Genomic DNA, 13,490 nt, shown 5'->3' with positions numbered 1-13,490 from the left:
ATCCAATTTTCGGAAAATCTTCAAAGCTCTTGTGAAAACACAAATTTACTCATGTGATCGAATTGTTTTGGTGTTTTAGATTTGGTTACCAAAGTCTTAGGATTACAAAAGTAGTAAAATATTTGAATTACACTGTATATAAATGTGTTATTCATTCAATTTTATAAATTCGAATTCTGAGTAAAACAGCTGTCAATCACTCTACTTTCCCCACAGCAGGGACTGAGATATATCAGGACTGAATAATGACTTCATATTACATACCAAGGTTCATGTGATGTGTAAAAAAAAAAAGAATTGAGCATTAGAACTTTTTTTTTCAACCCACAATTTATTATAATACCAATAATGTATATAAATATAACTGCAAAATCTCACTATTTACAATATTGAACATCAGAACTTTTTTTCCTTCAACCAACTATTCATTATACACTGACAAAATGATCCTTCCTGCAGTAGTCCAATACATTGTCCAGTTTCAGCAGGGCCATGTATAGAAGCAGCCCCATGTATTTATAGAAATCCTCTACAGTCAAGTCAGTCCATTTGTAGGTATTACCCTTTCCCATCTCCTGTGCAGCCCGCTTGTTTGTGTTGGTACAGAGTGTCTGTACTGTTAGTGCACTGAAGAACAGCTTGAACAGGTCAAGGGGTTTGTTTGATACTGTTGAGCTGAGCTATGGCCCGGGTGTGCGAGCAGGTTGAAACCTGGAGACAGGGGGAGCAGTGTCAGGGTCTTCGCCTGTCTTCCAAGACAGTGGAGCTGGCTGCTGTGCAGGTGGGGGTGATGGTGCATGGGCAGCTGGTGGCTGTGTGGGAGGTACGTGTGCTCTACGAGACCTCTTTGCTGTCCGGGTTGATGGTGATGGCTGTGGCTGTGGTGGAGCTGAGGTGTATCTTGACCTCGTCGCAGGCAGAGATGGAGGCAGCTGTCGTGATGCTGGTCCGCTAGTCCTTGGTGGGGATGGCAGTGGTGAAGGCCCTTGATCCACGGTAGATCTCAACATGGTGGCAGGCTCTGGAGGCTCCTGGATAAATGTCATCTGTGGGCCGCTAGGCCCAGGCAGCTGTGAAACCTCTCTGTAAAACAAATACAAATTGTGGGACAATAATGATTACGAAGTTCCACACACACACACACACACACACACACACACACACACACACACACACACACACACACACACACACACACACACACACACACACACACACACACACACACACACACACACACACACACACACACACACACCACACACACACACACACACACACACACACACACACACACACACACACACACACACACACACACACACACACACACACACACACACACACACACACACACACACACACACACACACACACACACACACACACACACACACACACACACACACACACACACACACACACACACACACACACACGTATTGTACTCCCCATTACTACATAGCACTCCCCACAAATAGCAGGCACACATATAAATAAATTAAATGTCTCCGTTGTGGGACAAATAAAGGATTATCTCATGCATCTACACATGTAATCTTACTTATACACACCAAAATAACGTTTACACATCAATAAAGTTTACACAGAGTAAACGTTTACTAATCAAGAGTCTATTTTGTCCAAAGATAAAATTCATGACGAAAAAAATAAATGGCTGATGAATCTATTGTTCATTTTCGTGCTCCTCCCCACAAAATGGCAAATGCACATGTAAATAAGTATATGACAGTCTCATCTGTACACAGGGTCGGCGTCATGGGAGGTCATTCGCGGGCCATGCCCCCCCAAATGAGTCACTGTGCCCCCCCAAAGCAGGGTGGGCAAGCCTTGCCACTTTGCCGGTTTTAAAAAAAAAAATCATATCAGTGAAAACGTTTCCACTAAAGGTTTTTTGTGTGAAATACATCAGAAATAAAGAATACAAATATAAAACACAGCCTGAGGTGTGCTCACTGCTGCTCTCTGGTTGGTGTGTTGCTTGACCAATGACCCCCGACCTTTGTTTTGTTATCATTACGTGGCTGTATGTTTAGATGAAAGCCCAGTGGCGATCTGTTCATCTGTTAAACTGATTATACAGTAAAGCCATCGAAAATAATATGATATAGTAGGCCTACAGTACAAGTAGCCTACTTCTGGGTCTCTGTGTTTCATTCAAGCTCGGCTCTGTGTGTGTGTGGCACGAGCGCATTTTGTGAGTGCGCGAGTGGTAACGTGGAATGTTGTTGTTAGCATCTGGTTAGCTAGCTATGCTAACGGATATAAAGAGCTGTTTCTACACCAAGGTGGAGGAGAGTCCTCTCCTGTCAGACTGTGAGGATCGTATAACCTCAGCTCAGTGAGGTAAGGACTCTCTCAGTGTTTAGATAGTTAACTTTAGTGTAGGTTATCTCAGTGGGTCTCAAACGGTTTGGTCACCATTTATGTAAACAAGTATTTGCGAGGAATACCTTTATATGATCATTATAGTTATTAAAGAATAAGAGAATAAATGAAAAACGGGTATGAAATACTATAGGACAGTAACACAAGAATATAGTTTAAAAGGGGAGTGATTAGTAAAATATCCATAAAGAAAAAGTACATTTGTGTACAGTTGTGTTTCATATGGATGCTGAGAGATGTAGGCTATCCATAGATCTCTTCATTTTGCTCTCAAAGTGCACCAGATTGATGCATTTAACTTCAATATTTAAAAAATATTCAGCACTCACTGGATCGGTTCGCAACCGAGTGTGAAGCGGCTGGGATGAGGATCAGCACCTCCAAATCTGAGGCCATGGTTCTCAGCAGGAAACCGATGGACTGTCCACTCCAAGTAGGGAATGAGTCCTTACCCCAAGTGAAGGAGTTCAAGTATCTCGGGGTCTTGTTCTCGAGTGAGGGAACAATGGAGCGTGAGATGGGCCGGAGAATCGGAGCAGCGGGAGCGGTACTGCAGTCGCTTTACCGCACCGTTGTGACGAAAAGGGAGCTGAGCCAGAAGGCAAAGCTCTCTGTCTACCGGGCCATTTTCGTTCCTACCCTCACCTATGGTCATGAAGGATGGGTCATGACCGAAAGAACGAGATCGCGGATACAAGCGGCCGAGATGGGTTTTCTCCGCAGGGTGGCTGGTGTCTCCTTTAGGGATAAGGTGAGAAGTTCAGTCATCAGGGAGGGACTCGGAGTTGAACCGCTCCTCCTTCGTGTCGAAAGGAGCCAGTTGAGGTGGTTCGGGCACCTAGTTAGGATGCCACCTGGGCGCCTCCCTAGGGAGGTGTTCCAGGCACGTCCAGCTGGGAAGAGACCAAGGGGTAGACCTAGGACCAGGTGGAGGGATTATATCTCTTCGCTGGCCTGGGAGCGCCTTGGGATCCCCCAGTCAGAGCTGGTTGATGTCGCCAGGGAAAAGAAAGTTTGGGGCTCTCTGCTGGAACTGCTACCCCCGCGACCCGACCACGGATAAGCGGGAGAAGATGGATGGATGGATGGATTTTAAAAATAATCTTCCCGGGGGAGCATGCCCCCAGACCCTCCTAGAGGAGGTTAGGTCCACCCCCACCTAAAACATGTTCACATGGATAGGATACTAAATACATTTGCACACTTTTATATGGTGGCCTATGTCCTTATATGTTTCTGTTTTGGTGGTTGTGCCACAACCGTGCATGTATGCACAAGTCATAGGTGCGCTATAAAATAGCACTACACCCCTGCAATGTGTGTGAAAGACACTTTAGAGCATGTTTTTTAAAATTGAAGTTGCGTTGGTGTTTGTGTGTTGGTTGTTGACGGCAGTGTGTGCCCCCCCCTTGGTAAATGCTTGCCCCCCCATTCGATTTGTTCTGGAGCCGACCCTGTCTGTACAGAACAGTATGGTAAAATAATCACAGACACACATGTAAATAAGTCTATGATAAAGTCTCATCTGTACAGAACAGTATGATAAAATAATCACAGGCACACATGTAAATAAGTCTATGATAAAGTCTCATCTGTACAGAACAGTATGATCAAATAAAATACATGTCTATAAATGTCTCCGTTGTGGGACGAATAAAGGATTATTTGTATTCATCTACACATGTAACCTTACTTATACATGCCAAAATAACGTTTACACATAAATAACATTTACACAGAGTAAACGTTTACTAATCAAGAGTCTATTTTGTCCCGAGAAAAAGTTCATGAGGGGAAAATAAAAAGGTTGATAAATCCATTGTTCATTTTCGCGGTACTCCTCACAAAATTCTTTCACACACAGTGACGTCACAGCTACCCACAATGCAACGCGCGCCATATATTTTTTTATAAAGACGCCATTTTTCTGGAGGTGCAAAAATCCTGGCGATGCTAATATAAACAGCTAGCTAATGTAGCCAGGCAGAGCGCACTAGGTTTTTTTCTGAATTAACGACCGAAGAAATCGCTGCATGTCTTCGGATTACATCTCTGGACTTGAGGGGTGTGCTCTAGGTCGTTACCAGCGTAAACTAGAGCTGTGTGGGTTGTTGGATGTACAATGTATGGAATTACGACCCTCAAAAGTGGCCTTCGGTCGATTTTGGCAGCATCTACGTCTATCTTCTGGAAACACCAGGTGAATACCCCACTTGTCACAATAATATTATCCTGCCAATGGATATATGTGGTATTTTAGAGTTGACTATATTGATTAAGGAATAGACTATGATATTCTGTATGCACCTCGCGTGAAATGGTTGATACCGGAAGTACGGTGTCGCCCTCGGCCCAAAACCCGTATGTGTGTGTGAAAGAATGGCAAATGCACTACAAGTTATATTTACTCTTACCCATCCTCAAATGGATCCCTGCTGTCCCTGTATTATTCTTCTTCAGAAGAGTCGAAGCCTTCAGGTTCTGATGAAGCTCGCGAAAATAAAATCCAGCGCGTCCGCAACGGTAAAGTTCCTTCGAGCCATTTTCTCTATCTTCTTCACAGACTAAAAGACTGAAACTGATGGGAGACACCTGTTATATGTTTTTGTATTGGTGGGTAGGTCCTTAGATTTCTCGATTGTCCATTGGTCATTTCAGACCGACATGGCTGCCCGAGATGTCCTTGACTGACACACAAATCCACCAATCACAGTGTAATCAAGCTGCTTTGAGCGGCAATATTGGCTGTTGTGCCCTGGGTACAGTCTCACAGGAGATACTCTTGAAAAGCTACGATTCTAGCGATTCCGCAGATATCTGAATCATATTTCTACTCCTTACAAGCGAAAATCTATGATTAAATACGTAAATAAATGTAAAAATGGTGTAAAATGGTGCCTGCCCATTAAGGGATTTGTAGGCGAGAAGAATAATTTTAAATGATATCCTGTGTTCTATAGGGAGCCAGTGTAAGGCAGTCAGAACAGGAGTAATGTGGTCCCTTTTCCTAACTCTAGTTAGTACACGAGCTGCAGCATTTTGAATCAGCTGAAGCGATTTAACTGACTTCTTGGTAAACCCTGATAATAAAGAGTTACAATAATCCAGCCTAGAAGTAACAAATGCATGGACTAGTTTCTCTGCATCGTTTTGAGGCAAGATATGCCTTTGGCAATGTTGCGTAGATGGAAGTAGGCGGTCCTTGAGATTGATTTTATGTGGGCGTTAAAGGATAAATCCTGATCAAATATAACACCAAGATTCCTTACTGTCTCACTGGAGGCCAAATTAATGCCATCCATAACTAGTATATCTTTAGATAGTTTGTTTCGTAGATTCTTTGGGCCGAGTACAATAACTTCAGTTTTGGTCGTGTTTAACATCAAAAAGTTTAAGGTCATCCACGTTTTTAAGTCCTTGAGGCAGTCTTGCATTTTATTTAGGTGATTGGTTTCATCAGGCTTGATGGATAAATATAGTTGAGTATCATACGCATAACAGTGGAAATTTACAGAACGATTCCTTATAATATTGCCTAGCGGAAGCATATACTGTATAGTGTGAACAAAATAGGTCCAAGCACTGAGCCCTGTGGCACTCCATGGCTAACTTTGGTTTAAATGGAAGATTCATCGTTGACACGTACAAACTGAGAGCGTTCAGATAGATAGGACCTAAACCAGCCTAAAGCAGTTCCCTTAATGCCAACTAAGTGCTCTAGTCTTTGCAATAGGATATCATGGTCGATAGTATCAAATGCAGCACTGAGATCGAGCAAAACAAGAATAGAGACAAGTCCCTTGTCAGACGCTATTAGAAGGTCATTTGTGACTTTAACCAGAGCTGTCTCTGTGCAATGATGTGTTCTAAAGCCAGACTGAAAATCTTCAAATAAATCATTGTTTTTTAAGTAATCCCACAACTGTTTTGCGACCGCTTTCTCAAGAATTTTTGAGAGGAATGGGAGATTAGAAATAGGTCTATAGTTGGCTAAAACCTCTGGATCGAGGTTGTGCTTTTTAAGAAGAAGTTTTATTACTGCAACTTTAAATGATTGTGGAACATAGCCTGATAATAAAGACATATTCATAATATTTAATAAAGAAGTGCTAATTAATGGAAAAACTTCCTTCAACAGCTTAGTTGGAATCGGGTCTAAGATACACGTTGATGGTTTAGATTAGAAGAAAGAATCATTGAATTTAATTGTTCAAGGTTTATGGTTGAAAAGCATTCTAGTTTACTATCTAGTGTAATATTAGAGCTTACATTTCCAGGAGCTGTTGATAACACTATACTGGTCAAAGGCAAGAGGTCATTGATTTTGTTTCTAATAGTAACAATTTTATCGTTAAAAAAAGCACATAAAATCATTGCTACTGAGTGCTATGGGAATAGAAGGCTCAATTGAGCTGTGGCTCTGTAACTCTACCAACAACCCTATTGACATGTGGACTCACTATATCCTCCAAATGTTTTTCACCTACAAGTGTTAAAAGTATCAGTTATCCTCAAGAGTTATTCAATCAATTACAATTCTCTTTTTATCCCAGGGGTAAATTAGGTTTTCATGACAATTGCACCATATTAGCATAAAATACAAGTTTAAGTAAAAATGTGCAACAAAAGTCCTTGTAGCCACAGGAACAGCGTGTTATTCTGCAGCATCAAACATGTTATTGTAGTAAATACTCCGTCTCTCCCTCTCTGCAGAGAAGTAATGTGTTCCAGTGGGAGGTTTGCAGATTAAACTAAAACTAGTAAAAGTAGTTAAAAAACATGTTATTTATTCTGCACAATTAAATAATTTAAACATTAGCAATCACTTCTTGAAAACACATAGTACAGATACATCAGTTGTAGCTTTTTGATGTTTTATTTATTCAAACATGTTTCTTTACACACTTTAATTAAAAGGCACTGTAGTAAACTACAGTATTTTATAGAATGATACAGGCCGGCTGAAAATCTGCTCCCCAGCTGGATTTCTGAACTAATCCACAGTTGTTTCAACATACATGGAACAGTTTTTACATACAAAACATGAATATCATCACAATTTAAATCTTAAAAATACATTACATTTACAATTACCACATGAAAAAATACAGAGCTGATACATTAAGTTGGACAACAGCATTAGATTTTGGTGTGATCCTTAAAATTATAAGAGGAGGGTACAAAATACTGTCCTGCCCCATCTCGTGTTATCTGGCTAAATTCATTTTGTTCCACAAACTCAGCACAGTCAGAAGGCACAATCTGTTTCCTCTTTGTTGCTTTTCCTCCCTTCACTTTGTCATTTTCCATAGAATTTTTTATTTAGGAGGAAGATGAGTAAATTGACGTTGACTTTGGCTTTGTCAAACATCTTCATGACGGCCACACCTTCGTACTGCAGCTGAAGGAGGTCCTGGAAACAGAATACATTCAATGAGAAAACACACACACGTCATTCAGAGATAAGGTACTAATGTGGCATGTTTGCATACTTTTTAAGTAATGAACCCTGTCTATATGGTAGCAGATAAAGATATGATATTAAGTTTGTATTGATGTATTAACATTTGTAGTACAGCCCGGTCTCTACTATGCACACCTTTGTTCATACAGTATGTTTGTTCATACAGATTCATTAAAACAAATGTGTCCACTGCTGTACTCTTCATTAGAAATTGTTTGCGCTGTTTCTTTAATAGTCCAATGGGTTGGAAATGGCGTTTAATCCTGACGCAAGAATAAAATGTTTACCTGGAAATGAAGCTGGACTTTTTCCATCTCAACTCCCATAAATTTGGCCTTCACTTCAAAATCACCAACTTCCTCAGTGGGCGAAATGTCAAACATGACATTTTTGAACCTGAAAGGAGAGAGGCAATAGACGGAGATTAATGACAAAGAACACAACAAAAAACCATGCTATTTTATTATACAAAATAATTTTCCCACAGGACTCAAATCAGCGTGCATACATTTGATCTGCCTATCTGCCTTGAATATTACATTTAAGTCCTACCTTTTATACAGTATATTTCATTCAAATATGTATAAACTATGATGCAGTTTAACATTTCTCCTCAGAAAAACAATAAAGATTATGAACAAAAAACATGCAACTGGAGTCAGTTCTTAAACAAGTCTCATTACTTTAAAACAGACATCTTTCCTCTTCTGGGACAAAAATAATCATATTCTTAAGTATGTATAAACTACATAATCTTGTTTGCATAAAACCCACACACATGTTTTGTTTATGTTATAAAGGTTAAACACAGGGTTTTGGTTGATTGGGGGACAGATGTGCTCATCAACACGGTAATCAAAACGTCTCTACATGCCACATCCTACATTTAGAAACTTCACTAAGAGTTGTGTGACTGAGTAACAAAGTCTGAGCCATGGTAAAAAGGTTACATTCAACTCCAAGCCCTTTTTTTAAAACTGGGCTGATCAGATAACTCACTGGTTGGTCTGAAGTCCTTCTATCTCCAGGATGACTCCCTTCTCATGAAGCTTTGCTCCAGTGTACTTCAGAGACTGGGGCTTCCACTTCTTGCTGCCCTTATTTTCTCCTTTGCTGTCCAGTTTTATAGATCTGCGTGCATTCCTGGTCACACAAAACACAGGAATGCATTAGTAACAAAACACAATACATTTTGAAATCCACCAAATTATCCACACGACATTATTTACACAGTGAAAATAAATAATTCTAAAAACTTCTCCTGACAAAGTGCAAGAAGTAAAAGAACGACTTACTTTCTGTTGAGGTTGTCCAAGCAGGTCTTTATGTAAGTATCATAATAGTTCATCTGGTCCTGGTAGAAGGCTGTTTTGGAGTTGAGAGCTGTCAGAGTCTGCTGGAGCTTCACCAGCTCCGCCTTCCTCCTCTGTCTGTAGCGTCTTTGGTAGCGAATGTCCTGTCAATCACAGGTTTTAGTAACACTTCACAACTTCAGAAGCTGAGCAGACCCAACAATGTGTTTAGCATTGGAGGGTGGGACAAGTAGTCAGATATTGTACTTAAGTCAAATAAGTAGTACCAGAGTGTAGGAATCATTTATTACAAGTAAAAGTCCTGCATTTGACATGTTACTCCAGTAAAAGTACAAAAGTATAAGCATTCAAGTAAACTTATAATACCAAAAGTAAAAGTACTCATTATGCAAATTGCCTTAGCAGAATAATATATATTCTATGTTTGGATTATAATTATTACAAATGTTATCACAGCTGATAAAGGTATAGCTAATTTAAATTACTTTGTATACGGCAGGGTAGCTTGTGAATTTATTCCAGGTGTAAATGTTGATCTGCAAAGTAGCTTAAGGTATTCAATACATGTAGTGGATAAAAAGTACACGATTTACCTCTGAATTGTAGTGCAGTAGAAATGAAATACTCAAGTATCTCAACATTGTACTATACCTGAGTAAATGTACTTAGTTACTTAGCACCTCTGCATTGAAGCATCTCTCTCCCTATGTGAATGAGCAGCTGCCTCTGTACCTTGGAGATCTCGTTGACGAGGTCCTGGTACTTGTTGCCGTCAGTGAGAAGGCCCGCCTGCTCCAGGCTCCTGAGGTTTCTCAGGATCTTCCTCTTCTTCTGCTCCAGGGGCAGCTGGCTGTCCTCCAGGAGCGCCGGGTTGCTCTTCAGACCCTCTGGAGTCTGAGCGTCCTGGACTGCTCTGCGCTCTACGATCTTAGTGTGCTCCGACTCCTTCAGGAGCAAAGCGTATTAGAAGATAGGACCCTAAAAACTGCAGCAGTTCATTTGACACCAAATGGATGTTGAGTATATGCGTAATGAATGATACAAAATTACAAATATATGGAAGAAAATATAACCTGTAGAGCAGAAGACGGGGTTTCAAGAATTTGAGGCAAGTTCTCTCCATGCTGAATCCGAATCACATCCACTACAAGCTTTTTGGTCCTGATACACACAGAATAGGATGATCACTGAAAACCTAACATCAACTACAAATGGCAAAATGCTAATGACAATGACTTTCAGAAAAACAATTCAAATACAAAGCCAATCAACATTCAACCCCACATAATAATGATAAACTTTTCTCAACTGCTTTAATTCCATCAACGTGTTTATGTTTGTCGCTATGTCTAGTAACCTTAAAAGCTAATGCGTTAGCAATGACATTGGGTCGACAGTTAGAACATGAGGAGATGGATATTAGTTATTTTTGGTACATGCATACACATGTATGTTAGACAAATCTATCAATAAAGATCAGGAATATTTGCAAAAAATATTTTTACTGTCCTATACTGTACATTTTATATTTGGAAAAACCATGAGCTGTTTTCTTTTCAGTGTTTCGTGAGTTATTCCTACAAGCGGTTGCAAAACTTCTCAGCGACCACTGAACACAGTATGCAGTGACAAACAATTTAGGACACATATACATGAAATCTATGCAATACCAAATATTTAGCAACTTAAAAATGTGTATATGCCAAAAAGAGAGGAAGAAACAGATGCAGACGGATATATGTTTTCAGTCAAGATAACCCTGAAGAACAAACCCCTTCCTTTTTGGACAGGAAACGATGGAAGAGCAGGAAAGGAAACAAAGAAACATTGAGTGATAACCCCTTTGTTTCAATGTGGCTAAGTACAGTGCCTCACACAGCAGCCAAACTCCATATTCAGTACTTGTCAGGGATTCAGATGTGTTTTTATTATCTAAATGGATCAAGGTACCTAAATTGCGATTGTACAGTATACTGTAGGATGGCTGCAACATGAAACTATGACAGGCTTTGCATGAGCCATTTGTCTTGGCATCCTGTCAGAATACACTTACTTTGTCATCATCGTCTTCAAGTCTCTATCGTCTCCTTCCAGTAGCTCAAACTTGCTGGTTAGAGCGAGCGAGATCTCCGTCTTGGCCATCTGGCTCAGAGCGCTCTCTCTGTTCACGTCATTCGGGTCTACAGCTCCCTCACCTCAAACAGAGAAGCATGTCATGTCAAAACACACACACCATTTTTATTGTATTAGGTTCCAGGTTGAATTGAGGCGAATATTTGTAATGTTCAGAAGTTGTTGTGTTTAATATTCATGAGAATATTTGTCATTGTTCAAATGATAATCACACACACACACACACACACACACAGTAAATGTACCGAGCAATGTCTCCACATCAGGGACGTCTCCCAGGTCCTGCAGCAGCTCATGCAGCAAGTCATTGTGGTCTGGAGAGATGGCCTCCAGATGTTCCAAAAGCAGCTGAACAAAAACAGATGTGATTAGTCAAATAAATATGAAACAGAAAACTGTCATATACAGAGCCATGGTCATCTGGAATTCATTGCCGTTCCATTATATTCAGGAAAATGTCAATAGTTTGCTTAAAAAATATCTCCGTATCATAAATTGAACTGTGTCTGTGGGCAACTGATTGTACTATGTTTGGTTCAATGATGGTTATAATAGGATGATAACTTTTGTTGTCCACTTCATACTGAATTGCATGAAATGATTAGTTGTGTTTCTATTTTATGTATGTTTGACTGTGTGCGGACCACAGGAAGAATAGCCAATGCTCATGCTAGTGCTAGTGAGGATCCTAAATTACGAACAAGAACAAGCCCTGGACACAAATCTGGAATTCTTGGCGACACATTTTGACATTGAATATGTTTTCTCAATGCAAAAATGCTTTTAGCCCATTATATATGGAGACTTCCTGCATTTAATTGTTTTATATGCTATCCTTTGTGTTGTGGACACATCCTTTAGTTTTTCTTCACATAAAGATACCAGTGAGGAAGTTATGAAATGATTGTGTGCCAAATAAAGGCGGACAGAGCATCTACTAATGCCAACATGTACGTCTGCTCCATTGTTAGTAATTGTGTCAATACGTGTAGATTGAAACTGATGACCAAAGGACACAGAGGGCTTTCACCTCCTAAAGACATTTCCACAACGCTTTCTAAGGAAGAGGTCTGGAAGTTTAAAGAATGGAAACAGGATGACGATGTTAGGAAAGAAAGTGGCTCTAGGATAAAGGAAAAGAGGGGCCAAGAGGTGACGGTACAAGGCGGAAACATACAGTCACAATGAGTGGGATTCACGCAGTATGGGAACTGTAGATCGACTGAGTCCTGAAATAACATGTTGAGTCTGGATGGATTTGGACTTTTCTGATTTGTATGAGAGGTTGATTCAATGACTCCTAGACTTTAGGGAAGAACACTGAATTCCTAATTGACTGCTAGTATTAGCATTAGTACTGCTAGTAACACTCCTTCTTCGAGTAGTAATACTAGTACCCGGAGTACTAGCACAGAAACAAAGGTAATATGGTGTGTTTGACTGCTACAAGTAAGATTGAATTAAACCAGTCTAAATAAATTAGATTAATATAGTACTGCTAAGTGACTGTAGTATCGGTACAAACATGTCATTTTTGCAGAAACTCTTACTATTTTTAAATCGAGACTGAAAACATATCTCTTTGCCGCTGCTTTTAATTGAGCTGCTCATATTCGCACTACAGGATGCCATTTAAACATGTATTATATACCCGTTGTGTTTATTTTATTATCTTTGCTTTTTAATGCCAGTTGTAAAATGCCATTATATAATGTGTTTTACTGTATTTATTCCTAAAAAGTCTTTTAATTTGTTTTGTAAAGCACTTTGAATTGTCACGTGCGGAAAAGTGCTATATAAATAAACTTGCCTTGCCTAATTTACAGACAAGAAGATTCATATTTTATTATTATTAGTCTAAAGTAATTAAGCTTGGATTTACCGAGTGCGTGTTGATGATCTCATCTATTGAGATGTAGATGATTGGCTTGCTTAGAGTCACCATGTCGGAGTATTCATCAATATTAAACTTCTCCTCAGGTTCAGGGACATCACATGCTGACTGGAAGAATACCCTGAAAGAGAAAAGAACATCAGTAATTAGTCGCTATAAGCCTTAAATCGTGACTGAGATAATGGCATCCATTGGCAAATGGAGTGAATGGGTTAAGTCAAAATACTGATCTTCTCTAATGTTGGGTGAATTGCTCATGATTTGTTTCCAGAAAATG

At 39.9% G+C, this 13,490-nt stretch overlaps 1 protein-coding gene across 3 annotated transcripts in view; it reads right to left on the bottom strand.

Annotated features, from left to right (window-relative positions):
* Positions 1-7,266: 7,266 nt before the first annotated feature.
* iqgap2 (IQ motif containing GTPase activating protein 2) overlaps positions 7,267-13,490 on the bottom strand; it is a 38,116-nt gene continuing 31,892 nt past the window's right edge. For all 3 annotated transcript variants that reach the window (XM_034201686.1, XM_034201688.1, XM_034201689.1), the window contains 9 exons: positions 13,202-13,334; positions 11,565-11,667; positions 11,240-11,381; positions 10,260-10,347; positions 9,919-10,131; positions 9,169-9,329; positions 8,873-9,016; positions 8,161-8,269; positions 7,267-7,822 (listed from right to left, as the gene is read on the bottom strand). In XM_034201686.1, coding sequence (XP_034057577.1) covers positions 7,709-7,822; positions 8,161-8,269; positions 8,873-9,016; positions 9,169-9,329; positions 9,919-10,131; positions 10,260-10,347; positions 11,240-11,381; positions 11,565-11,667; positions 13,202-13,334 — 1,207 coding nt within the window. In that variant the 3' untranslated portion in view covers positions 7,267-7,708. The remainder of the gene's footprint in view (positions 7,823-8,160; positions 8,270-8,872; positions 9,017-9,168; positions 9,330-9,918; positions 10,132-10,259; positions 10,348-11,239; positions 11,382-11,564; positions 11,668-13,201; positions 13,335-13,490) is intronic.

This window comes from Gymnodraco acuticeps, unplaced genomic scaffold, assembly GCF_902827175.1.
Source record: "Gymnodraco acuticeps unplaced genomic scaffold, fGymAcu1.1, whole genome shotgun sequence".
Classification (NCBI taxonomy): Eukaryota; Metazoa; Chordata; class Actinopteri; order Perciformes; family Bathydraconidae; genus Gymnodraco; species Gymnodraco acuticeps.
The sequence above is the reverse complement of the archived record's forward strand: the minus strand, read 5'-3'. Positions and strand labels throughout refer to the sequence as shown.